This window comes from Leucopleurus acutus (genome assembly GCF_964270905.1).
Source record: "Leucopleurus acutus genome assembly, chromosome: 20".
Classification (NCBI taxonomy): Eukaryota; Metazoa; Chordata; class Mammalia; order Artiodactyla; family Delphinidae; genus Leucopleurus; species Leucopleurus acutus.
This window is the reverse complement of record NC_139162.1, coordinates 54,306,580-54,332,828: the sequence shown is the minus strand read 5'-3', so window position 1 is coordinate 54,332,828 and position 26,249 is coordinate 54,306,580. Positions and strand designations below refer to the sequence as shown.

The 26,249-nt window shown below is 42.6% G+C and overlaps 2 protein-coding genes and 1 long non-coding RNA gene across 3 annotated transcripts in view; 1 reads left to right on the top strand and 2 right to left on the bottom strand.

The window, feature by feature from the left end:
• Window positions 1-26,249, bottom strand: part of LOC309977420 (uncharacterized protein) — a 281,570-nt gene that overhangs the window by 151,015 nt on the left and 104,306 nt on the right. The window lies entirely within an intron of this gene.
• LOC309977453 lies at window positions 1,950-20,336 on the top strand. Its single transcript, XR_014327052.1, has 4 exons — window positions 1,950-2,102; window positions 4,426-4,513; window positions 12,370-12,496; window positions 17,536-20,336. It is a non-coding gene; the product is annotated as an uncharacterized lncRNA (long non-coding RNA).
• LOC309977074 (CDKN2A-interacting protein-like) lies at window positions 6,483-7,660 on the bottom strand (the record flags this gene model as incomplete). The annotated part of the gene is given in 2 exon segments (XM_082863000.1): window positions 6,483-7,270; window positions 7,273-7,660. Coding segments are annotated over 2 exon segments (1,176 nt in total).

Genomic DNA, 26,249 nt, shown 5'->3' with positions numbered 1-26,249 from the left:
GAAGGGTCTTCATTCCTTTTCCCACAAGATTGTGGGATGGAAATTGACAGTGGGGAATTGTAATAGGGAAGAACACTTTGTATTCTATTACAAGTTCATCACTGAAGGGATGTTGCCTAGAAGCTTAAATTATACATAATGGCCCATCTCTGGGAACCCTGCCTCCCAGGTCATGAGCCTTAAGGTAAAATACCTTTGTTTAGCTCAAAGGAAACCTCCTGACCAGGCCCACCTGTGAATGACTGCAGGGAGGAAGAAATTGACACATCCCCCTCTGGAGGCTGATGGAAACCAGGAAGTGTTTGACTTTCCTGCCTCCCCTTTTAGTATAAAAGGAGCCTGAATTCTAACTCAGGCAAGATGGTTCTTTGGGGGCATGAGCCCACCATCTTCTTGGTTTGCTGTCTTTCTGAATAAAGTCGTTACTCCTTGTCCCAACGACTCGTCTGTTGATCGTTGGCCTGTCATGTGGCGAGCAGTAGGGGCTTAGACTCAGTAACAAAAGAACAATGTAATTTATATCAGTTTTTAAAAATGTATTGCTCTTTTTAAAGCAATGGTTAGTAAAAATGTTTTTAATTTAAAAATTAAAAAAAAATTTAAAAAAAAGAGTAATCATTACTGACAGAAGTTATCACATACCTTAGTCCTCCAGCCTCAGACCCTGTTTTTGTTTTGTTTTTTTTTTTTTGCGGTATGCGGGCCTCTCACCCCTGCGGCCTCTCCTGTTGCGGAGCACAGGCTCAGCAGCCATGGCTCACGGGTCCAGCCACTCCGTGGCATGTGGGATCTTCCCGGACCGGGGCACGAACCCGTATCCCCTGCATCGGCAGATGGACTCTCAACCACTGCGCCACCAGGGAAGCCCAGACCCTGGGTTTTGTCCCTGAGTCTCTGGAACTGAGCAGTGTTGAGTTGGCCTCCTGGCTGAATAAGAAACAGAAAGGACAAGTTGTTCTGCAGGGTGTCAGTATGAAATGGCCCATTCTTCCCAGGGAGAGTTTTGCATTTATTTATTATTTATTTATTTATTTTTGGCTGCCTTGTGTCTTCCTTGTGTCACGCAGGCTTTCTCTAGTTGCGGTGAGTGGGAGCTACTCTTTATTGTGGTGTGCGGGCTTCTCATTGTGGTGGCTTCTCTTGCTGCAGCGCTCAGGCTCTAGGAGCGTGGGCTTCAGTAGTTGTGGCATGCGGGCTTCAGTAGTTGAGGCATGTAGGCTCTAGGAGCGCGGGCTTCAGTAGTTGTGGCATGTGGGCTGCACTAGTTGCAGCCTGTGGGCTCTAGAGCGCAGGCTCAGTAGTTGTGGTGCATGGGCTTAGTTGCTCCGTGGCATGTGGGATCTTCCTGGACCAGGGCTCGAACCCGCGTCCCCTGCATTGGCAGGCGAATTCTTAACCACTGCGCGAGCAGGGAAGTCCCGGAGTTTTGTATTTTTTATTCTAGTTTGTAATACAGAGACAAGTCAAACCCTTGTTTTCTTAAACTGCTTAAATTAATACTAATTGCAGGAAATGTTCCACATCCAATGACTGCCCCACAGCTACCACTTGGAGACCCAAGTTCCCAACCACTGAATTGCTTGAGCCTCAGGAGCAGGACTTGTGAGCAACATGCTGGCAGAAACAATTTTTTATTAAAATCATTTTCTACTTGTTAGGAGGAAACATCCTAGTTTCCAACATAACTGGTCCCCAAAGCTGTAAGCTTTTACCTGAAAACTGTAACAGCCAGTAACTTAAGGGGTTTCAAAGTACTGGGAAGCACCATTCCCTGACCGTCCGCCCTACCCCGTCCCGCCTTTCGGGCTCTCGGGCTCAGACCTGGACTCTCCTCGCCCCGCCTCTCACCTTCAGCGCTCCGCCCAAGTCCCGCCTAGAAGCCTCGCCTCTGAAGTACGCGCTGCGTGCGCAGTTTCTTACGGAAGCGGAAGCGGAGACCGGAGAGTGAAGGTCGCACAGCGGAGCTCAAGTTTTTCCTTCTAGTGTTAAGTCTGTGCTGCGCGGTCCCCCTTACTCCATCTTTAGGGTCTCCGAGGTTCTGCGGGCGTAATAGCCCAGCGCCCGCCGTCCGCCCCAAGTAAATCCAGAAGTCGCCGCTGCAGGTCGAGTATTAATTTCCTTTGGGTTTGAAATCGCTGTGAGGGTCCTTGCCCTTTGCTTTTCGGCCTTCGGTCCACTGAGACACCGCCTTTCGCGACATTTGCCTGCTTACAATCCTTTATTACTTCCGCCTGCCCCTTGTAAAGTCCCCTTCTGCGAGGTGCATTCGCGCGCCCGCAGCTTCGCTCTCTCCCCCGCCCCAGAGGGCAGCGCCGGCCGCCGCGCTCCCGGACAGGCCGCGTCCTCTCCCGGGTCCCGGGATTCTGGAGACCCCGCCCCCCTCCGGAGACCCTCTCCCTCCCTCCCAGCGCCTCTGTCCTCGCGTCTCCTCAGGCCGGTACTTGGGCTCCGCAAGCCTCCTCTTCTAGTCAGCTCTTCCGCTCACCCTGTGTAGGGGGAGGTGACCAGGGCCAACCGTGTGACACCCAGTATTCTTCCGTCACAAGTTCATCTCGCTGGAAATTGTTCTCAAAGGGATAGTAAAATGAAACAGATTTAGCTCTTAAAGTAGCGGGTGGATAAAATAGAGAAGTGAATAAAGGAGTGTGATCTCCTGGGTTTGGAGAGCAACATGGGGACAGGGGCCCTGCGTCAGCTGTAGCAGGAGGGACAGCAGTGGTGAGAGCACTTCACAGAGGGTGGGGGGAGAGGATAAAAGAGTTAGAAGTAAGGCCTTCGGACATCGTGGTCCTGGGAGAGACACAGAGGACAGGTGTTGACTAGAAGAGCAGAGGAAGACAGAGCAGGAAGGAAGCATAGCCGTCTGGGGTGCCATAGAGTGGGAGTGTAACAGGAATAGAAGGAATGTAACCTGGAGGGCAGAGCGGGAGCGGAGATGGAGGAAGAAAGAGGCAGAAATATATGGATATTTAGGACAATCAGAAAAGTTGGACGTGAAGAGCAACGAGAGGGGGAACGAGTTGCAGAGTAGTGGGGTAGAACAGGTGTGATAAAATAAATAGCAGGGCAGACACAGCAGGCGAGTAGAGGGGAACAGAGAGAAATAGGGAGATAGATAAAGAATGAAATAGAAACACATAGTAGTCAGGTAGAGGGGGAAACTGGATACAGATGGGGGGGTGAGTTCTTTGGATATGGGTGATTAAGTTGTGATATTTTAATTTGTTGCTTTAGAATGTAAAACATTTAAAGTTTATCCGCTTATGTTATCCACCTCTGGCTAGATATCCAAGGGAAATGAAATCATTATAGCGAGGGAAGTATTTGCACTGCAATGAACATTACTGTATTATTCACAACAGCCAAGATGTAGAAAGAACTAAAATGTCTGACAAATGAATGGATATAGAAAATTTATTTCAGCCGTAAATTATGACATTATTATGACAGAAAAAGACATATTATAGGTGGAAAGTAGAAATGTCTTACTCATAGGGTCATAGAGTATAAAGGGTATTAGGAGGGGTTGGATGGTGGGGTAAATGGGGAGATGTTGGTCAGAGGTTACAAACGTTCAGTTGTAAAATGAAAAAGTACCACATGTATATCTAATGTACAGCATGCAGACTATAGTTAATCACACTGTGTTTCTGTATACTTGGAGTTTGCTCTGAGCGTAACACTCAAGTGTTCTCACTACACAGAAATAAAATGGTAATTGTAAGTTGATGGAAGTGTAAACTACTTTATTGTGATAATTATTACACAGTGAATATACATCTATCAAATAATCACATTATATGCCTCACATGTACACGGTTGTTACTCATCAATTTTACCTCAGTTAAGCTGGGAAAGAAAAAGAAAGTGGGGGCTGTGCTGGCCTTGCCACTGCTGAGTGGTGCTCAACCCAGGCTTCCCATTAGATCGATGAGGCTTTATGCATAGACATGTTTTGTACCCTCTGACCAGGTACCCTCTTCATATAGTCAGTGTGGGACCAAAGCTCGATAATATTTATGTTGCCCCAGGATGTTCCAATCTGGATCCATCACTGAGCATCAGGACTCTGGGTCCCCCCATTCCTGAGGGCTGAGATCTGGGCTGAGGGTGAGGGCTCTGCTCTGCGTGGGGATGGATCAGGGCTGGTCTGTGACCTGCAGGGGATCGTCGGGTCCAGCTGAGGTGCCCGCTGCTGCTGGGTACGTGAGGGCCTCACCTGGAGGGGTGCGAGATCTGAAGAAAGGGTGGGAAAACTCACCTGTTGGTCTTTTACGAGTTTACTGTCCTGAGCCCCTCCTGGGACAGTGGGCAGCAGAGGACCGTCTGTTCCACATGCTGAGGGCTTCCCTGTGTGTGTGGTGGTGACTCAGGAAGGGGGTGTGTCGATTCCAAGCATTAAACAGCCTGTTTTCAACTTTCAAGGTCAACCTCTAAAGACTCAACGTTGTCTGAGGAAGAAGCCCTGAAGAGGGAGAGGAAAGAAAAGGAGTCAGAAATGGCTCTTTCTCAGGTAAAGTCATGTTCTCAGTTGTTTCTTCTGTCTGTGCTTCCTGAAATGCCATTCTTTGGACTCGCTAATCTCTGACTCTGAAGTATCCTGCCTGACACCTGTACATTCACACTCACCCGGGTCCTTCCCTCAGGGCCTGTCATCTCCACTTAGATCCCGTCTCCCCATGACCCAGTGACCTGGAACTTGTGAAAAGGCTCCACTGGGTGCAGTGCTGGGCAGGGCTTCACACCCACAGATACAGGCAGAGCGTCAGTGCTATTGGGTGGGAGGGGTTGTTTAGGGCCCCATCTGGATGGACTGTCTGCTCTCCGTAAACCAGGATAAAGAAACTGCACATGAAAGTCAGTTATTAGGTGCACAATACCTGGTAAAATCTGGGAGTAGACCAACAAGGGGAAATTTGTTCTGACTTTTTCTAAGGCAATTAAGCTAAATGAGTGAGTCACTGACTTCAGGATCTTAATGATTGGGAACAGAATGAAAAATTCAGAACCAGACATCAGTGATAGAGAGTGTTTTATTCCATCATCTATTTCAAACTATGAAATCAGTCTAAATGTCTGAGAGGTGGAAATTCCTTAAATCACTTTCATCACATTCATTCTTCAGATTTTGTATTTTCACTGTGCTGGTTTTGTTCTTTGGCACAGAGAAATTTTTACGTTTGATGAAGGTAAGGTTTCCTCTTCATTGTTTATCACATCCTGGCATCCAGTTTCCCAGCACCATTTGTTCTGTTTTGCTATAAATTTATTTTATTTATTTATTTATTTTTGGTTGCATTGGGTCTTCTTTGCTGCACGCAGGCTTTTCCCTAGTTGTGGCAAGCGGGGGCTACTCTTTGTTGTGGTGCATGGGCTTCTGTTGTTGTGGAGCATGGGCTCTAGGCATGTGGCACGCCAGCTCAGTAGTTGTGGCTCGTGGGCTCTAGTTGCTCTGCAGCATGTGGGATCTTCCTGGACCAGGGCTCAAACCCATGTCCCCTGCATTGGCAGGCAGGTTCTTAACCACTGTGCCACCAGGGAAGCCCTCCCAGCACCATTTGTTAATGGCAGCTGTCTTTTTTCCACTGTGTAGTCTTAGCATCCTTAGTATCAGTAGATTTTAAATATATACAAAGGATCATTTCTGAGCGTTCTCTTCTGTTCCATTGGTTTATATACCTGTGTTTATGCCAGTACCACACCATCTTGATTACTTTATAATATGTTTTGAAAATTAAAGGGTGGCCTCCATCTTTCTTCTTATTCAAGAATGTTTTGGCAATTTGCGGTCCCTTGAGTTTCTGTGGTGTCTGGCCTGTGTTTCTTCTATTTCTGCAAAAATTGCCATTGTGATTTTGATAATGGTTGCATTGAATATGTAGAACAGTTTGGGTAGTTTGTTTGGACATTTCAAGAGTTTTGAGACTTCCAGTCCATGAGTATAGATTTATTTGTATCTTTGGATTTCTTTTTTTTTTTTTAGTCTGAGGCAACTATTTTCTCTTTTATTCTTTAACAGACATGTTCAACATTATGGGCAACATTCTTAAAACCTTAAGCTTCACAGACTTTCAGACATTCAAATACTATGGTCTCCTTTTCTTTGATATGAAGGATTATTCAGCTAGAAAAATAAAGCATGGTAGACAATACATTTTCACCAAATGCAAGGTAGTACAAAAATTAAGACTACAGAATTACACGTTGTACCTAATGTGTCATTAGAAATAGATGACAGTATTTTCTTCAGCAGATAAAACAGCATATTGGTATGCTGTTAATGCATAAACCTTTAATGTATACTGTCATTCACAAGTTATTTACAACTTCCACTGTGTGAAGAGAACTAGAATGTAGATTTTCTGCAAAACTGGAAAAAAGCGATACAACATTTGTGAAAGCCTGTGTTTCATATTATACAAAAGTAAGCAAGTTTTTCTCTTCAAATACCAGATATTGTACGCAGTGATATTTTGGACGTATTATAGTAATTCTTGAGGGTGTTTTAATGCTGGAGGTAAGTTGACAGGCCTTGACTCTTCATCGAGGAGTACTAAGTCTTCTGTTTCACTGCCTCTGTATTTCCTTTTACATATTTTTACCACCACCTTTTTCTTGAGAAATAACTTCCAGGCTTCTCTTGATGCACCTGCTTTTGCGTTTTCTTTGCTTTTTCCACAGCCAGTGCACAAATACACAGGCTTACATCTCAATTCACAAACAATACTTTCTTGAGAGCTCTTATTTTGAGGCAGATCTGCCAGTTCTATTAGTGGGACAAGAGACACATCCAGTGTTGCTTTCAGAGCCTTGATAGCTGCGTTTAGGACCTCTCCATGATTCATGCTGGGACTGAAGTCACCAACGGCCACCAACTTCCATGCCACCATTTTGTACAGTCTATTGACAGAAGGCTGCTTCGGTTTCACATCTTCATTGGTTAACTTGGAACAAGAGAATCTGACAGAACTCTCGCTCGATTGCGAAGTACTTTCAGAAGGCAGCTGTGACGTGCTGGTCTGAGAACTATTCTTAGAAGCCAGTTGGGACACACTTGCTATGGAAGCGCTTTTGGAAACCAGAGAGCCACTGGTCTGGGAGCTGTTCTTGGAAGCTAACAGTGATGCAGCTACCTGTGAAGTGCTTTTGGAAGTCAGCATCGTGTTTGCTGAGGTGGTGCTTTTGGGGGTTAGTAAAGATGTGCCTGATGAGGAACTGTTTTTAGAAACGGATGACAAAGCACTTGCCTCTGAACTAGTTCTGGGAGTTAACCTCTTGAATCTGTCTCTGAACTAGGTTTAGAAGACAACAGTGGCAACTCTACTTCTGAGCTTCCTGAGGAGCCCAACAAGGACACCTCAATCTCTGAGATGCTTTGAGAGGCTGAGACTGAAGAGCCTTCCAAAGCACTCTTTTTCGGGGATCCACTTTGTCCTCTGGAATCAGTAGATTGGGTCACGTGACTATTCACACTGGATTTCAACAATGAAGAAACAAAGGACGCTGAATCATGTTTATCTGGAGCTTCTGGTTCAGAAATTTTTCCAGACCCTACCGTTGTTACCTGAGAGGGAATGCTGCTGCTGCTTTGGCTGGAAACAGATCGCTCTCCATCACTTGTGGAGCTATTCTGACTCAGGGTACTAGAGCTCCGTATCATATCTTTTTAGGTTCCACATATAAGTGATATCATACGATATTTCTTTCTCTGTCTGACTTACTTCAGTTAGTATGACAATCTCTAGGTCTATCCATGTTGCTGCAAATGGCATTAATTCATTCTTTTTAATGGCTGAGTAATATTCCATTGCATATATGTACCACATCTTCTTTATTTTAATTTAATTTTATTATTTATTTTTGGCCACCTTGGGTCTTTGTTGCTGCACGCGGGCTTTCTCTAGTTGTGGTGAGCGGGGACTACTCTTCATTGCAGTGCGTGGGCTTCTCATTGCAGTGGCTTCTCTTGTTGCGGAGCATGGGCTCTAGGTGCATGGGCTTCAGTAGTTGCGGCACGTGAGCTCAGTAGTTGTGGCTCACGGACTCTAGAGCGCAGCCTCAGTAGTTGTGGCGCATGGGCTTAGTTGCCCTGTGGCATGTGGGATCTTCCCGGACCAGGGCTCGAACCTGTGTCCCCTGCATTGGCAGGTGGATTCTTAACCATTGCGCCACCAGGGAAGCCCCGTACCACATCTTCTTTATCCATTATTCTGTTGATATTTAGGTTGCTTCCATGCCTTGGCTCTTATAAACAGTGCTTCAGTGAACACTGGGGTGCATGTATCCTTTCGGACCATGTTTTTCTCTGGATATATACCCAGGAGTGGGATTGCAGTGTCGTATGATAGCTCTATTTTTGTTTTTTATTAAGGGACCTCCATAGTCTTCTCCATAGTGGCTCTACCAATTTACATTCCCACCAGCAGTTCAGGAGTGTCCCCTTCTCTCCACACCCTCTCCAGCATTTATTGTTTGTGGGTTTTCTTTTTGTTTTTTTTTTGCGGTACGCGGGCCTCTCACTGTTGTGGCCTCTCCCGTTGCGCTGTGCTCCGGACGTGCAGGCTCAGTGGCCATGGCTCACGGGCCTAGCAACTCCGTGGCATGTGGGATCTTCCTGGACCGGGGCACAAACCCGTGTCCCCTGCATCGGCAGGTGGACTCTCAACCACTGTGCCACCAGGGAAGCCCTGTTTGTGGATTTTTTGATGGTAGCCATTTTGACTGGTATGAGGTGATAGCTCATTGTAGTTTTGATTTGCATTTCTTTAATAATTAGTGATGTCGAACTACTTAGCAATTTTTTCCTGAAGTATTTTTTTTAACATCTTTATTGGAATATAATTGCTTTATAATGGTGTGTTAGTTTCTGCTTTATAACAAAGTGAATCAGCTATACATACACATATATCCCTATATGAAGTATTGTTGGTTTACAGTGTTTGGTTAGTTTTGGGTGTACAACAAAATGACTCAATTTTATATATATTCTTTTTCAGATCCTTTCCCCTTATAGGTTATTACAAAATACTGAGTATGGTTCCCCGTGCTATATAGTAGGTCCTTGTTGGTTATCTATTTTATACAAAATAGTGTGTATATGTTAATACCAAATCCTAATTTATGCCCCTCCCTTCTGCTTTGGTCACCCCTAACTTTCTTTACTATGTCTGTGGGTCTATTTCTGTTTCATATGTAAGTTCAATTGTATCTTCTTTCCTTCAGTTTCACATATAAGTGATATATTTGTCTTTCTCTGTCTGGCTTACTTCACTTAGTATGATAATCTCTAGTTCCATCCATTTTGTTGCAAATGGCATTATTTCATTTGTTTTTATGGCTGAGTAATATTCCATTGTGTATGTGTATATATGTGTGTGTGTGTGTGTGTGTGTGTGTATATATATATATATATATATACACACACACACACACACATGCATACACCACATCTTCTTTATCCATTCATCTGTTAGTGGACGTTTAGGTTGCTTACATGTCTTGGGTATTGTAAATAGTGCTGCAGTGAACATTGGGGTGCTTGTATCTTTTCGAATTATGGTTTTCTCCCGATATATGCTTAGGAGTGGGTTTGCAGGATCTGAATCTTCCTTTTTTTTTTTTTGCGGTACGCGGGCCTCTCACCATTGTGGCCTCTCCCGTTGCGGAGCACAGGCTCCGGACGCGCAGGCTTAGCGACCATGGCCCACGGGCCCAGCCGCTCCGTGGCATGTGGGATCCTCCCGGACCGGGGCACGAACCCGTGTCCCCTGCATCGGCAGGCGGACTCTCAACCACTGCGCCACCAGGGAAGCCCTGAATCTTTCTTATTTAACTCTTTTGTTCTGCCAAAGTTGGATTCAGTTTGTTCTCTTTCTGCTTCATTGAGATGTAAAAAATTCTTGAGTGGAGATCTTTTCCCTTTCTGTTGTAACCATTTAGCCGTGTAGATTTCTCTTTTATTATAGCCTTCAAGTAAAATGGAGGTATTGAAGTGTCATATTGTTAACTGTGCTGCTGTTCCCCCTTTTTTTTAAAATTAATTAATTAATTTTTGGCTGTGTTGGGTTTTCGTTGCTGCATGTGGGATTTCTCTAGTTGCGTCAAGCAGGGGCTACTCTTCGTTGCGGTGCGTGGGCTTGTCACTGCGGTGGCTTCTCTTGTTGCGGAGCACGGGCTCTAGGCATGCGGGCTTCAGTTGTGGCACACGGGCTCAGTAGTTGTGGCTTGCAGGCTCTAGAGCACAGGCTCAGTAGTTGTGGCACACGGGCTTAGTTGCTCTGCGGCATGTGGGATCTTCCCGGACTAGGGCTCAAACCCGTGTCCCCTGTATTGGCAGGCGGATTCTTAACCACTGCACCATCAGGGAAGTCCCTGTTTTCCTCTTGATTTCTGTTAACGTTTGCTTCATTTGGGGGGAAGCGCTAATGTATATATTTATAACTGTTATATCTTCTTAGTGAATTGACTCGTTTAAGATTGTATAATATCCTATGTGCCTTCTGTCAGTTTTTGCCTTTGTTTTGTGTGATATAATATACTCAGCCCTGCTCTCTTTAGCATGGAATATCTTTTTCCTTTCTTTCACCTTTAGCTTTTCCGTCTCATTTGATGTGTGAATGTTCACATTTCCAACTGTCTGACACACTCTCTCTGTGTCTCTTACACTTGGTCTTCCTTTTTTCCTCCTGTTACTTCCTCTAGTGGTCCCTGCTCAGGCACACTGAGCAGTGGTGAAAGGTTGGTGCCCTGGCCAGCCCCCTTCATTTCACTGTAATTACAGAGGATACGTATCAAGTGTTTACTTTTCATGATGTTTGGTGAAATGTTCTTGCTTAATAACAATATATTTTTTCCATACGCTTATTTTGTCATGATTTTTAATTCTCCAAGAAGTTTTTAACTTTACCACTGTGATAATTTTCTTAATCTGTGAAAATAGTGTATAACACTAAACTTCTCTAATTTTGTGTCGATGTTTTATTAGTGGAAAACAAAAAAACCGATGATAAAAAAAATTGTCCTGAAATATGTAAAGAGATAAGTCTTCTTGTTCCAGTTGATTTTGTGTTGTTCTGTGTGATGGGTGCCATGGATGTGCAAGCCATTCATTTAGATAAAAGACATGATTTCAAATATATATATCTTTTTGCAGTTGAAATTATATCTTCAATATATTCCGTGGCCTTGGTGGTGGGATGAATTGGGTGATTGGGATTGATATATATACACTAATATGTATAAAATGGATAACTAATAAAAAAGGACCTATTTAAGTAATAGAAGACATGAAGAGATGAAACAGATTTGAATCCTTGTTTTAATGATTTAAGGTACATATACATAAGCAAGTGTCTGCAATCCAAAATAAAAGAAAGAAATGCCCTAACCAAGGTATAAATATATATATATACATATATATGTTCCATGGCCTTGAATTCTTTCTACACCATCATGTTAATGGTTTAAATAGTAGTAAGATTACTAACATTGTATGTGCATGTGCTTGTGTGCCCACATCTATAATGACCTTTCATGCTATTCCATGTCATTCACCTTGAATGTCTTTCAAGCTTTTCTCAGGGATCCCTCTGTCAATGTACTCTTTTTTTTTTTAAACATCTTTATTGGAGTATAATTGCTTTACAGTGGTGTGTTAGTTTCTGCTTTATAACAAAGTGTCAGTGAACATTTAATGCTCTCCTTAACTGATTTTTAAGCTTCAATTCCTGGGCTCAACCACCTGAGTTCAGGTGCTTGCTGTGTCATTGCTTAGCTTCTTGACTTGGTTCGAGTTTCTCTTTGTGTCTCTGACACAGTTTTCTGCTCTGTAAGATGGGAACATATCTTTCTCGAATGAGCTGTTATATTGATAAGAAGTTTGTGCTTGTAAAGTACTTATTTTGAGTAACGTTTTGTCTATAGGAAGTATTCAAACACTTTTAGTCATTGCTGTTTCTATCATTATCATAATTGAAGATTTTGAGTTTTCTTTAAAGCCATTGTGGACTTTGTCATCTCTGAAGCTGCCACTCATAGTGTAACTTATTTAAATATTGAATATCACTCAATGTTTAGAACATAGATCTGACACTTCTGCATAGACAACCCGTTGTTTAGTATTATTTATATATGTTTTATGGATTCTCCACAAAGATGACAAATCCATATTTATTGGATGATATGATAATCTCTTATGAAAAAGCATAAGAATTTAAAATAAGGGACACAGTATTTGCTCCAAATACCTTAACACAGATCTTTCAGAACATATGCTTGAACCAAATCGATCCTTACCCCTCTCTCATCTTTCCATTTTGTATGAAGATAACCCTTCTCATGACCCGTTGTTGAAATGTATTTTCATTTCAGGAATGGTTGACCTTCAAGGATGTGGTCATTGAATTCTCTCAGGAGGAGTGGGAATGCCTGGACCCTGGTCAGAGGGCCCTGTACAGGGACGTGATGTTGGAGACCTACAGGAACCTGATCTCTGTGGGTGAGGATAACTTCCGTCTAGAAGTTGGGATCTCCCCTTGGGTGTTTTGCATTTTTCCCTGTGTGATTCTTGGGAGGCCCTGTTTTCTTCATGTGATCTGAAAGCCCTGTTGACACAGACATGATGTGGCATCACGAGTTTAAACTGACCCTTTCTTCAGATGATCTGCCCATTTCATGTTACATTAGGGGTTGTTCAAGAGCTTAATTATGTGTAAAGCTCAATGGCAGACTTTTAAAAGATATCCAATTTCTTGTCTTCTGCCCTGTGGCTTTGACTGACTATTTCTTGGAAGAGTGTTAGATATATGTATTACACTGTTCCCAATGCATTTAGAAGGAGGAGGTGGATGAATTTGTGAAATATTTTTCCTGACCCACCTGTAATGTCCTCACTCCTCAGCTGAACAAAGAGCTGTGGTTTTGGAAAAACCACACCAATTTACATTTCTTTGTTCTGATAAGCAGAAATTTCTTTTTCTGATCTGAACATTATCTCCATTTTTGGAGCAAGAGGAAGAGCCCAGGACTCTGGTGAGTGGTGTGAAAATAGCAAAAAAACCAAATGGGTAGGAATGTATCAAAAGTGTGAACACGGGTGGGATCTCAGGGCAGAGAGGAAGCCACAACGTTAATAGTGTTTGGGAAATGCTTCTCATGGTGGAGCGTTCTTTGGGAAAACCAAAGTTTCTTTATTAAACTCTCAGAGGAGACTTTTCTTCTACTCGAGTTATCACTCTGTCCTTCCAAATGTAAAATGTATTCTTTCACCCTCCAGTGTTGCTGCAGCTCCTATAGAGACAAAGGCAAGGTCTTTATCAAGATCCACAACACTCATCATCTGGCTGCTGTGAACTGGTTGTTGCTTGACTTTGAGGAGCATGAGGCGGATTGTGTTATTGGCTTGTCTAGCCCCCTCTTCTCTCCTTATGGACTTGATTCTATTGGATGCTCAGTTTTTAGTCCATATAGATCAAAGCTGATGCCTCTAGTGTCTAACCCCTGACCCTGTCCTGGTTTCATGTCTGTTGTATTTGGAAGATATAATCAGAAGATGGAAAATACCGGCTGCTATTTAATTTTTATTAATTTAAAAACATTTTAAAATTATTTTTATTATTTAATTTTTTTTTTTTTGGCTGCGTGTTGGGTCTTTGTCGCTGTGCGTGGGCTTTCTCTAGTTGTGGTGAGAGGGGGCTACTCTGTTGTGGTGTGTGGGCTTCTCACTGCGGTGGCTTCTCTTGTTACGGAGCACGGGCTCTAGGTGCATGGGCTTCAGTAGCTGTGGCACGTGGGCTCAGTAGTTGTGGCGCACGGGCTTAGCTGCTCCGCGGCATGTGGGATCTTCCTGGCCCAGGGCTCGAACACGTGTCCCCTGCATTGGCAGGCGGATTCTTAACCACTGTGCCACCAGGGCAGTCCCTGCTATTTGATTTTATCTGGCACCTCAGAATGTGTATGGAGCTGTCTCAGTCCCTGTCTTCCTGTTTAGATCTGTCAGCCATTTCTTCTGTTCTGCTTTTGCCACACATTTCAGGGGTGTGTGGAATAGCCAGGTGCATTTGATCTTCTGTGATTGTTACTTAGGAAAACTGTAAGGACAGTGGACAGAGAGATCCTCTTTTTGATCCTGAATCCAGCAAGGGGAACATACATGAATCTTTCAGGCTCTTAGCTTGGCATCCCTGGGTCGAGCAAATGGTCCCATCTCAAGATCTTATAATATCCAACTCCCATATCTTGTCTTTTTTCGCTCCTGTACTGCTCTATCTAGTCTGGGAATGTAGACTCTTCCTGACTTTACTTTCTCCTTAGTTTGTATAAGTTTTCCTCTTAAACTTGATTTTGAAGTATGTAGTCCTAGAGTCTGAAGTTGTATCCAGTTTCTTTGCTGTGGTCATCCACCTATGTCTAATGGGCAGCTTCTAGTGGACTCTCTGTAGAGTGGGTTTACTGGGTAACAGAAAATTTTTGAAGGAGAATACTTTCCCTCATATGCTGTAATATTTTCCCGTTACATACAAAACCACCGCTTGAAGCTACTTAGTAGAGTGGTCAGCATGTTCTGAGATACAAGACAGAAAGTGTCTGAAGACCTTGACCTGTAAGTCTTTCCAGTTTCTTTTTCTGGCTTTGACCAATGTCACAAAAGCCTGTGTGAAGGGCACTGTGACAGTGTTGTTCACATGTACTAATGTCCATCCCCTTTGAGCCTCAGTAAGTGGTGTAGCGGTTTCTCCGAACAACAGTATTGTCCAGGTTCGCATACTCATATTTGTGAGGCTGTTGACTAAACTGTTGTCCATGCCATGCCACATGTTCCATCACCTGTGTGCCATTGTTCTTTCTGCCTTCACACATAATTTTGAAGCAACTTAATGAGAGACCTTATGAAGTAGTGTGATACCTTCAGTGATAAACCATCATTTGTTTTGTTCAAGGCACAGCAACTTTCATTTTGTATATTTTTATGCATTATAAATGACCGTCTTTTATTTTTCTCATTAGGTTTCTATTTTTTGTTTCTTTTTGTTTTTTATTTGCAATATGTGGGATGGTTGGTTTAGAAAGCCCCCCACCCCATGGTGGAATAGGTGATCTGTTCCTTTCAGAGTTCTTTATGTAGTCTTGTTTTTTTTAATTTATTTATTTTTGGCTGCGTTGGGTCTTTGTTGCTGTGCACGGGCTTTCTCTAGTTGTGGTGAGAGGGGGCTACTCTTCATTGCGGTGCGCAGGCTTTGCGCAGGCTTCTCATTGCAGTGGCTTCTCTTGTTGCAGAGCACGGGCTCTAGGCATGCGGGCTTCAGTAGTTGTGGCGCATGGGCTTAGTTGCTCCGCGGCATGTGGGATCTTAGTTCCCGGACCAGGGCTCGAACTGGTGTCCCCTACATTGGCAGGTGGATTCTTAACCACTGTGCCACAAGCGAAGTCCCAAGATCACTTATCAAAGAAAAATATATTATTTTTGGTTGAGAACAAATTCTAACTGGAGAATATAGGGTGTCAGTTGTCAAGTCGGAAGTAGCACAAATCTTATTTTCTCTGCAACATACTTTGGCTCTGAATGTCACTACATCACTGGAAACTGGCAGGATAGCTTCCAGGCATTTGGCAATGGAGAGTCTCTCCTTGTCACAAACTATAGTTGGAATTTTGGGGTCTTTCTTTTTTTAAAAAAAAAAACCCAACAAATTTATTTATTAAATAAATATTCTTGATGTTAAACTATTATTGAATATATGATTTACAAATATTTTGTATTATACCACACATTGTTTTTTCACTCTGCTGAGTATGGTTTAGTGCACAATAGTTAATAGTTATGATGTAGTCCAATTTATCTGTTTTTAGTTTGTTGGCCTGAGCTTTTGCTGTTATATCTGATAAATCATTGGTGAATCCAATGTTAATCTTTTTTTGTAAATTTACTTATAGGAGTTTTATTCACTAGGGACTTAGGTTTAGATCTTTGAAGCATTTTGAGTTAATACAATAATGGTCCAACTAAATTCTTCTGCATGTGGATATCCAGTTTTCTCAACACCTTTTGTTCCATAGACTGCCCTTCCCCCATTATGTGGTCTTGACAACCTTGCGGAACATCATTTGACCTTAGACACGAAAGTATTTTTCTCAATCTCTTGTGTTCCACAGGTCTCTCTATCTTTATGCCAGTACCATACTGCTTTGATTAGTGTAGCTTTGGAAAAAGTTTTGAAATAAAGAAATGTGAATTGTCTGACTTCGTTTTCAAGCTTCTTTTTGCTATTCATTGTGTCCTGAAATTCCACAGGAATTGTAGGATTGATTCATCTGTTTCTTCAGCAAAGCGGTATTGGGATTTGGGATTACACTAGGGATTATTTTGAATATCCTGATAACTTTGGCTAGTATTGATTGACATCTTGACAATATCAGCTTCAAATCCATGAACTTGGGGTATCTTTGCATTTATTTGTGTCTTCTCTAATATGTTTTAGAAGTCTTTATTTTGCAGTAGTTACAAATCCTTCCCTTCTTGTATAATGTTATGTTTAAGTACTCTTCTTTTTTGATTCTATTGTAAATTGAATTGCTTTGATTGTTCTATTTTTTTTTTTTTTTTTCCCGGTACACGGGCCTCTCACTGCTGTGGCCTCTCGCGTTGCGGAGCGCAGGCTCAGTGGCCATGGCTCACGGGCCCAGCCGCTCCGCGGCATGTGGGATCTTCCCGGACCGGGGCACGAACCCATGTCCCCTGCATCGGCAGGTGGACTCTCAACCACTGCGCCACCAGGGAAGCCCTGCCCTGTTCATTTTTAATGTTTAGAAACCCAGTTGGTTTTTGCATGTTGATGTTGTATCTAGTAATTTTTTTGAAGTCTTTCATTATTTCTATAAGTTTTTTTTTACTTATTAATGTTGCAGAATGCCTGTTATGGGTATGTCATTTTGTAGAAGATATTTAGAAAAATGTTTTGTTTTCATAAAAACTGTCCTATTGAATTCTTTTTCTCTATGGTATATATGTTTTATAATTCTAAACAGCGACGTATTATTAGATAAGCTTGTTTTGGATATTTTAGCATTACAGTATATTGTGTGTTCATTAACATTTACTTATGTACACCAGGTATGCAGAATATATCTGTAGTATAATGTATTTTTCTCAGAGACAGCAGTATGTTTACTGTTAATTGGTACATGCTTTGGAGTCATGGTGGAAAAATTGCGTTCTTTTGAGAGCTGACGTCCGTTTTTCCTGTGTGAGTGTTTTTGTCATAGCGGGTTTGCAAGTAGTCTCCTCTAAAATCAATTTGAATTGTATTTTATAACTCTTTTTTTAGTAAACAATTCTATTGCTTTAGTGTTTCTAATAATTTTAAGATCATAGTTGGGCAATTTCAAAATTTTAAAAAAATTAAAAAAAATTAAAAAAATACATAGTTGGGAAGTTTTACAACTGTGTTTGGTATAAGTATTACCTTCGGTGTAATATCATATATTCAACATGAAACAGTTAATTTTGAATTTATCCCTATGGCTCTTTATGTCTTGTAGATATCTGTCCAATACATGTGGTCAAGCAATTACAACCCAAAGGGAACAGTGATCCAGGAGAAGTATTTCAAAGAGTGATCTTGGGAAGATCTAAAAGTCGTGAAATCAAACATTTTTACCTCACGGAAATCCAGAAAAATATGTATGACTTTGAGTGTCATTGGAGAGATGATGAAAGAAATTACAAAGGAATACCTATAACCCATAATGGAAATCTCACTGATAGAAGAGATACACATGGTAGAAGGGATGCAGGAATCAAGCCCATTGGAAATAGGCTTGGATTAAACTTTCAGGGTAAACTGCAGGTATTTCAAACTGACAGGTTAATTTCTGGATGTAATGAAGTTGAGAGGTCCATCAACAATAGTTTCTCATTTTCACCACTTCAAAGAATTCCTCCTCGTGTCCAAACTAACGTTTCTAATGTATATGGGAATGATGTTATGCATCCTTTATTACTGGCACAAGATCAGAAAACACACAGGGAAAGAGATTTTAAATGTACTGAGTGTGGGAAAACCTTTAGTCATGGCTCAATTGTCAGGAATAATCAGATAATCTATTCAGAAGAGATATTACATAAATGTGATGTATGTGTCAAGGGCTTTAGTACAAAGTCACACCTTGCAGTTCATGAGAGCATTCATACGGGAAAGAAACCTTACAAGTGTAGTGAGTGCGGCAAGGTATTCAGTCAAAAAACAGCCCTTGCAAATCATCAGAGAATTCATACTGGGGAGAAACCTTTCAAATGTAACGAGTGTGACAAAACCTTTAATCGCTACTCAAACCTCAGTAGACATAAGATAATTCATACAGGAAAGAAATTATATAAATGTGAAGCATGTGGCAGGGTCTTTAGTCGAAAATCAAACCTTGCAGATCATCGGAGAGTTCATACTGGAGAGAAACCTTATAAATGTAATGAGTGTGGCAAGCTGTTTAGTTACAGTTCACACCTTTCAACTCATCAGAGGATTCATACCGGAGAGAAACCTTACAAATGTAATGAGTGCAGCAAGGTCTTTAGTGAAAAGGCAACTCTTGCAAAACATCAGAGGATTCATACTGGAGAGAAACCTTACACATGTAATGAGTGTAGAAAGGCCTTTAGTCAAAAAGCACATCTTCAACTTCATTGGAGAGTTCATACCGGAGAGAAGCCTTTCAGATGTGATGAGTGTGGCAAGGTCTTCAGTCGAAATTCACACCTTACAAGTCATCAGAGAGTACATATGGTAGAGAGACCTTTCAAATGTTTTGAGTGTGGAAGAGCGTTCACTGAGGTCTCAACCCTCACTAAACATCAGAAAATCCATACCTGAGAGAAATTGTGTAAGTGTATTATATGTGGGAAGGTCTTTAAATCTCAAAGTAGAAAAGAAACTACAAATATCATGAGTGTGGCAAAGCTTTTATGTGTGTAAGCCTCACTTATGATCAGATAATTCATTACTGGAGTGTTACATTACAAATGCAATGAGTGTCTCAAAGTGTTTAGTCAAAGTGCTTACCTTATGATCCATGACAGAATTCATATTGGAAGGAACTGTGAGAAATGCAATAAGTGTGGTAAGTTCTTAAGTGTGCTTTCAGGCCTAACTTGCCATCAGCTGATGTATACAGGTGAGAGCCCTTAAAAATATAATGAATCTTCACATCTTAGGCTTCCTGAGAGTATTCATACTGGATAGAGCCCAGATACATGTATTTAATGTGGTCAGGCCGTTGATAATGCATTCTGGAAAGAATCCTCACCAGTGCCATGAATGTGAGAAATCTGTTCTCATGGCTCACATCACACCAATAATCAGGTAGTCTGCACTGGACAGCATGTTACAAATGTACTGAATTTTGCAAAGCTTTTAGGTTGTGCCTTAAACTCAGGGGTCATCAAATACTTCATTCTTTAAAATGCAATGAATATGTCAAAATTTAATATATTGCTTACTCGTACTTAAATACCAGAATATTTATTGTGGAGAGAAACCGTACAAATGTAATGTGTGTGGCAAGGATTTTACCCAAACATCACAGTATGTGTTACTGGAGCGATAACTCCCAAATGGCAATGAGTGTGGCAAAACCTTTACGTTGAGTTCACGTATTAGGGAGCAGCAGAGAGTCCATGTTGAAGAGAAGCCATGGAAATGTGAATCGAGGCTTTATCCAGGCCTCCCCATGCACTGGACTTTAGAATACACATCTTTAAGAGAAACCACACAAAGCAATATGCGTGCTAAGGCTTGTAACTGAAGAACAAAACTGTGGAACACAGGATTTATGTTGGAGAACAAGATTTCAGATGTTATGAATGTTGTAAATGTGGATACATCCAGTAAGTTTGGTGTCATGAGAGAATTCATACAGGTTATAAAGTGTATACGTGGAAACTCTTCATGAATTAGTGCATTCTCAGCGTTTAACAAAAAAACTCATGTTTGGGGGAATTCTTACAAATGTAATGAATTTGTTGAGTTTTCTCAGCACTTTTTTCAACAGACCACATATCAGAGAATGCATACTCGGAATAAACAAGTCTTTAGTTCTCTGAGGTTAACCTGAGATATTATATACTGCAGAATCATTTCAAGTCACAATGTGTTAAAATATGGTGGGTGGGCTTCCCTGGTGGCGCAGTGGTTGAGAGTCCGCCTGCCAATGCAGGGGACACGGGTTTGTGCCCTGGTCTGGGAAGATCCCACATGCCGCGGAGCGGCTGGGCCCGTGAGCCATGGCCACTGAGCCTGCGCGTCCGGAGCCTGTGCTCTGCAATGGAACAGGCCACAACAGTGAGAGGCCCGTGTACAGCAAAAAAAAAAAAAAAAAAAAAAGAAATCAAGGCCCAGTTATATAAGTTTTGTAAGACAGAGTGGTACAACACATGACGTATTATTGACAGTTTACATAATCCAGATCTAAGCATCATTGCAGTGGGTCGTGTGACCCTTACAAGATCAAGAAGGAATGCTATGTTTTAAGGAGTTTTCCTGTTGATGCTGGGAGAATGTTGCTCTTTGTGGTTGAGTATGTATTCTGCTGATGGGGGAGGTTTGCTTTGATGCATAATGCAAATACACAGTTCACAGTGGGAGGAGAGAGGAGGCCAAAGGGCCGAGAGGAATTCATGTTTAAATACTCCTGTCTTGTCATAATAGTTGAATTTTATTTCACAGGAGTCTGACCTGAACCAGGACTTCACTCCCTCACCTTTTACTATAAAGAGCCTGATTTCTAACTCAGGACATGTGATTCTTTGCATCGCTAGTCCCCCGTTTTCTCGTTCTCCTGGCTTTCAGAATAACATCACTATTCCTTGCCCACAGAAGTAGTCTCTCTGTTTTTTGGCCTGTTGTGTAGCGAGCCATAAGAGCTTGGCCTTGGTGAGAAGATAATCTTATCTCTTCATTACAGGCCTTTGTTGATGGTCTCTGGGAAGAATCAATAACATGAGGGGGCCCACTTCATTAGGTGTGGTTCATGCACATCCATGTTCCCTGGAAAAACAAGGACCCTGAATTACCAAATTCAATACCATGTGGATTAGCAACAGGGAGGGGCAGAGAATAGTGTAAAACTGTGACTTGACTCATCGTGGTTATGTTCAGGGTGCCCTTCCGTAGATAAGCCAGTGTGGGTATAGTGCAGAATGCTCTACCAGCTGACCATGAACAAAGCAGGAAGGACGTGCAGGGACTGGGCTTTTTGTGGGAGGATAGTGACAGGTTATTAGGGACTGATTATGTGGTAGGAACAATGCACAAGAAAACTTAATCACTTTATCCATTGCATGAGCGTATGTGTTGTCTACATTTCTGACCAAGAAAGAAATTGTCTTAATTTTTGGATATTGAAGAGAGCAGTTATCTTCAGAGTAAAATTTAATCAGGAGCACCAGGAGTATGTGTATGTTTATGATTCACATTTTAATTGCTGCCATTACATTTTGCTACTGTTCTATGGAGAATGTACCATAGGTCTCCTGTTTTAAGTAATAAAATTTAATCATCTTTTAAATCCTGGATGCATTATGTTCCTTTTACCAATACAGTTTTATCCTTTCTCAGTACCTTATAACAGAAGCTAGGAGTGCATCATTAGGTTCTCAGTGTTGAAAGAATCTATAACGATTTCTTCCCAATATGGGATCAAATAACATACAAGTTGGAGGTTATAAACTCACAGATTGTACTTGAGTTATTCTCTCCACTCTGTTGCAGGATATTCAGATGGCTGTAGCGCAAATAGCATAGCAGTGAATTTCATACTCTGACTTCCATTGATGTACAAAAATTGAATCAAATTTAAAGATCTAATTGGCTTTATTGAATGATTCATGCATTGGGCAGCATCCCACCTAGTAAATAGGTGCTCCAAGGAGCTATACAAAGTGGAAGAACCCATGATGTTGAGCATCTTTTCATATGCTTTTTGAATGTGTAGTTTTTATGTGGATATGGGACTCTTTGCACTTCCTGGACTTGCGTGATTTCCACACTCTGTCTTCCAGCTCACTGATCCATTCTTCTGCCTCATTTAGCCTATTATTGATTTCCTCTATTGTATTTTTCATTTCAGTATTTCTTCCATTCTGTTTTGGGGTTACTTATGTTTTCTACATCTTCGTTAAAAAGCCTCATTTCAGGCTTCCCTGGTGGCCCAGTGGTTGAGAGTCCGCCTGCCGATGCAGGGTACACAGGTTCGTGCCCCGGTCCGGGAGGATCCCACATGCCACGAAGCGGCTGGGCCCGTGAGCCATGGCCACTGAGCCTGCGCGTCCGGAGCCTGTGCTCCGCAACGGGAGAGGCTACAACAGTGAGAGGCCCGCGTACCGCAAAAAAACCAAAAAACAAAACCCCCCCCCAAAAAGCAAAAGCCTCATTTTTCATTCTGTGCATCCATTCTCCTCCTGAATTGTTTGATCGTTTTTCCGATCACTACTCTGAGCTCTTCCTCGGGTAGATTGCGTATCTCCACGTCAGTTCTTCTGGGTTTTTGTCTTCTTTCTTCGTCTGAAACATTCCTCTGTTGCCTCATTTTGCCTAATTTGCTATTTGTATTTTTATGTATGTGGTAGGTTTGTTACCTTTCTTGACCTTGGAGAAGTGGTCTTGGTAGAAGATGTCCTGTGCATCTCAGCAGTGTACTCCCCCTCATGTCACCCAAGGGCCAGAAGCCAGCTGGTCCCAGGGTAGTGTCTGGACTGTATCTGTGGACTGTGTCTGCAGGTTGTATGACTGTAGTTTTCTTGCTTCTGGTGTCTGTGCCCTGGTTGGTGAGGCTGGTCTAGAGGCTTCTGCCTGTCCACTGTTGGTTGGACCTGGATCTTGGCCCTTTGGTGGACAGGTTTATGTCTAGGGGCATATAGAGAGGTGGCTGCCTTCGGAAGCCTTTAGGCAGCCTGTCTGCTGATGGGTGGGGCTGTGTCAACTGAGACGATGGTAGTGGTTTTTTTTTTTTTTTTTTTGGTTCATTCTCCTTTTGTATTTTCCATTGAAAGATTTTTATATGTGGAACCTTCCTTACATTTCAATAATATATTCCCTTTAGTCATGGTATGTAAACTTTTAATGTGACTTTGATTTTAGTTTACTATTTTTTTGTTTTTATTTTATTTTTAGCTGTGCAACGAGGAATGCGGTATCTTAGTTCCATGACCAGGGATGGTACCCGCGTCCCCTGCAGTGGAAGCGCAGGGCCCTACCCACTGGGTGGCCAGGGAATTCCCTGAGTTTACTATTGTTTTATTGATGATTTTTTGCGTCATTATTTGTTAGGGATTTTGCTGTGTGGTTTTCTTGTAGTGTCACCATCTGACTTTGTATTAGAATAATTCTGGACTCACAGAGTTTGGAATTGTTCCCTTTTCTTCAGTATATTGGGGAAGAGTTTAAGGAAGGGAGGTCTTAATTGTTTTTAAATGTTGGGTGGTGTTCTGCAGTGAAGCTCTCCGACTTTTCTTTGTTGTATGATTTTTGAATAGTGATTCAGTCTCCTTACAATGTGTAGGTTTGTTCGGATTTAAATTTTTTTCATGGTTCTGTCTTGGTAGATTTTGTTTCTCTAGGAATTTATCTATTTTAGGTTAGCCAATATTTTTAAAAAATTATTTAGTTTTGGCTGTGTTGGGTCTTTGTTGCTTTAGGCGGTTTTTCTCTAGTTGCGGCGAGTGGGGACTCCCCTTTGCTTTGGTGCGCGGGCTTCTCACTGCGGTGGCTTCTCTTGTTGCGGAGCACGGGCTCTAGGTGCACGGGCTTCAGTAGTTGTGGCATACAGGCTCCGTAGTTGTGACTCGTGGGCTCCAGAGCGCAGGCTCAGTAGTGGTGGCACGCAGGCTTAGTTACTCCTTGGCATGTGGGATCTTCTGGGACCAGTGATCAAACCTGTGTCCCCTGCATTGGCAGGTGGATTCTTAACCACTGCACCACCAGGGAAGTCCCTAGGTTAGCCAATATTTAGACATAGAATTGTCTAAGTATTTTCTTCTAAATTAAAAAAAAATTATTTTGTAGGGTCAGTTGTAATCTTTTATAATGTCCCCTCTTTCATTTCTGATTTGGTAGTTTGAGTCTTCTCACTCTCTTTTTTAAAGCTAGATAAGGATTTGTCCATTTTGTTCTATTTTTCAAAGAACTGTTGTGTTGTCTTTTTGTGTAGTTTTATTCTCTTTCATTTGTCTGATCCTTTTTCCTGCCTTCTGCTAGCTTAGGCATATTTTGTTCTTCTAAGATCTTTTTACTTTGTTCTTTTTCAAAAAAAGGAATTTTTTATTCACAATGTAAATTCACAAGGGAATTCATTACAAGTGTGGAATAGGATAAGTATTTTAAAGAGCAATGCAGTTCTCATCAACAGAAAAGAATTTTTCCCCCCATTTCGCTTTCTCTTTAGTTTGCAACCATAATTTCATATAGATAAAATAAACTTACTGTCATAATCGTTTCACAGTATGTATAAGTTCATTATGCTCTACACCTTAAACTTAGAGTGATGTATGTCATTGTATAAAGAGTTGTTTATACAACTCATGTTACTGTGTAAATAGTTGGTTTTAAAAAGGCAAATAATTAAAACACGTTGGACAAAACAAAGAATAATGCAGTTTATAACAATTTAAAAATATGTATTGCTGTTTTTAAGGCAATGGTTAGTGACCTAAATGATCACATGCCTTAGTCCTCCAGTCTCAGACTCCAGGTCCTGTCCCTGAGTTTCTGAAACTGAGTAGTATGTTGAATTTGACCTTCTGCATTAGTAGGGAATAGAAACGGAAAAGCTATTTTATAGGGTGTCAGTAGGCAATAGATCATTCTACCCAGAGAGAGTTTTGTATTTGTAATAGAGACTAGTCCCCATTATTTCTTTTTAAAAAAAATTATTTATTTTGGGCTGCGTCGGGTCTTAGTTGCGGCATACGGGATCTTCGTTGCCACATACAGGCTTCTGTCTAGTTGTGGCCGGCGGGTTCCATGGCGGGTGGGTTCTGTAGCTTGTGGTTCTCGGGCCCCAGTTGAGTCGCGCGAGCCGGTAGTTGTGGAGTGCGGGCTTAGTTGCCCCACAGGATGTGGGATCTTAGTTCCCTGACCAGGAACCGAACCTGGGTCCCCTGCATTGCAAGGCGGATTCTTTGTCACTGTACCACCAGGGAAGTCACGGCATTCTTATTTCTTAAAGTTACCTAAATTAATTCCCATTTAGGAAATGTTCCTGGATCCAACCGATGATCCATGTCAACCCCTCCCTCTGCTCCAGGAGACTCAGGTTTCCAGATCACTGAATTGCTTCCGCCTCACTAGCAGGATGTCAGAACAACCTGAGGGCAAAAATAGCTTTTTCTTTAAACTCTTTTAGTCTTAAGAGGAAACATCTTGGCTTCAGACGTAATTGGCCCACACAGCCGTAACCTTTTACCCGCAAACTCTTGCAGAGAGTAACTTAAACCGGCCAAGGTACTGGAAGCACCAACCCCTCTCTGCTCCCAGTTCCTCCCTCAGGCGCTCAGTGAGCACACCTGGGTGCTCTATTCGCCCCGCCCCTCACTGGTGGGGCCCTGCCCATCCCCCGCCCCAGAAGCCTCGCCTCTAACTCCAGAAACCCATTCCTAAGGAGCGAAGGTCACGGAGCGGAGCGTAAGCGTCTTCTTTCTAGCCTAAGTCTGTACTGCGCGGTACCGCTCTACCCCGTCCTTGGGGTGTGGGAGTTTCTAGGGACTTTAAATCCCAGCATCCGGCCCTACGCCCCAGTAAATCCAGACGTCGCCCTTACGGGTCGGGTATTTTTTCCCTGGGTTTGAAGTCTCGCAGAGGCCAGTCTTCTGACTCTTCTGCCTCTGGTCCACGTAGACACCGCTTTTCGCAACATTTTCCTGCTTATAACGTGTTACTTTCCCGGCCTCCCTTGTGAAGTCCTCTTCCGCGAGGTGGATGCGCGACCCTCAGCCTCGCCCTCTCGGCCCCTGGAGGGCAGCGCCGGTCGCCCCGCTCCCGGACAGCCCGCGTCCCCTCCCCGGTCCTGGGATTCTGGAGAGCCCGCCCCTCTCCGGAGACCCCCTCCGTCCCAGCCCCTCTGTCCTCGCGTCCTCCTCAGGCCGGTCCTTCTGCTTCGCAGGCCTCTCCTTCGTAGTCAGCCCTTCCCCGCACCCCGCGTAGGGGGAGGTGACCTGGGCCAGACGCGGGAACACCCAGTGTAGTTACTTCCCCAATTCCACCCCG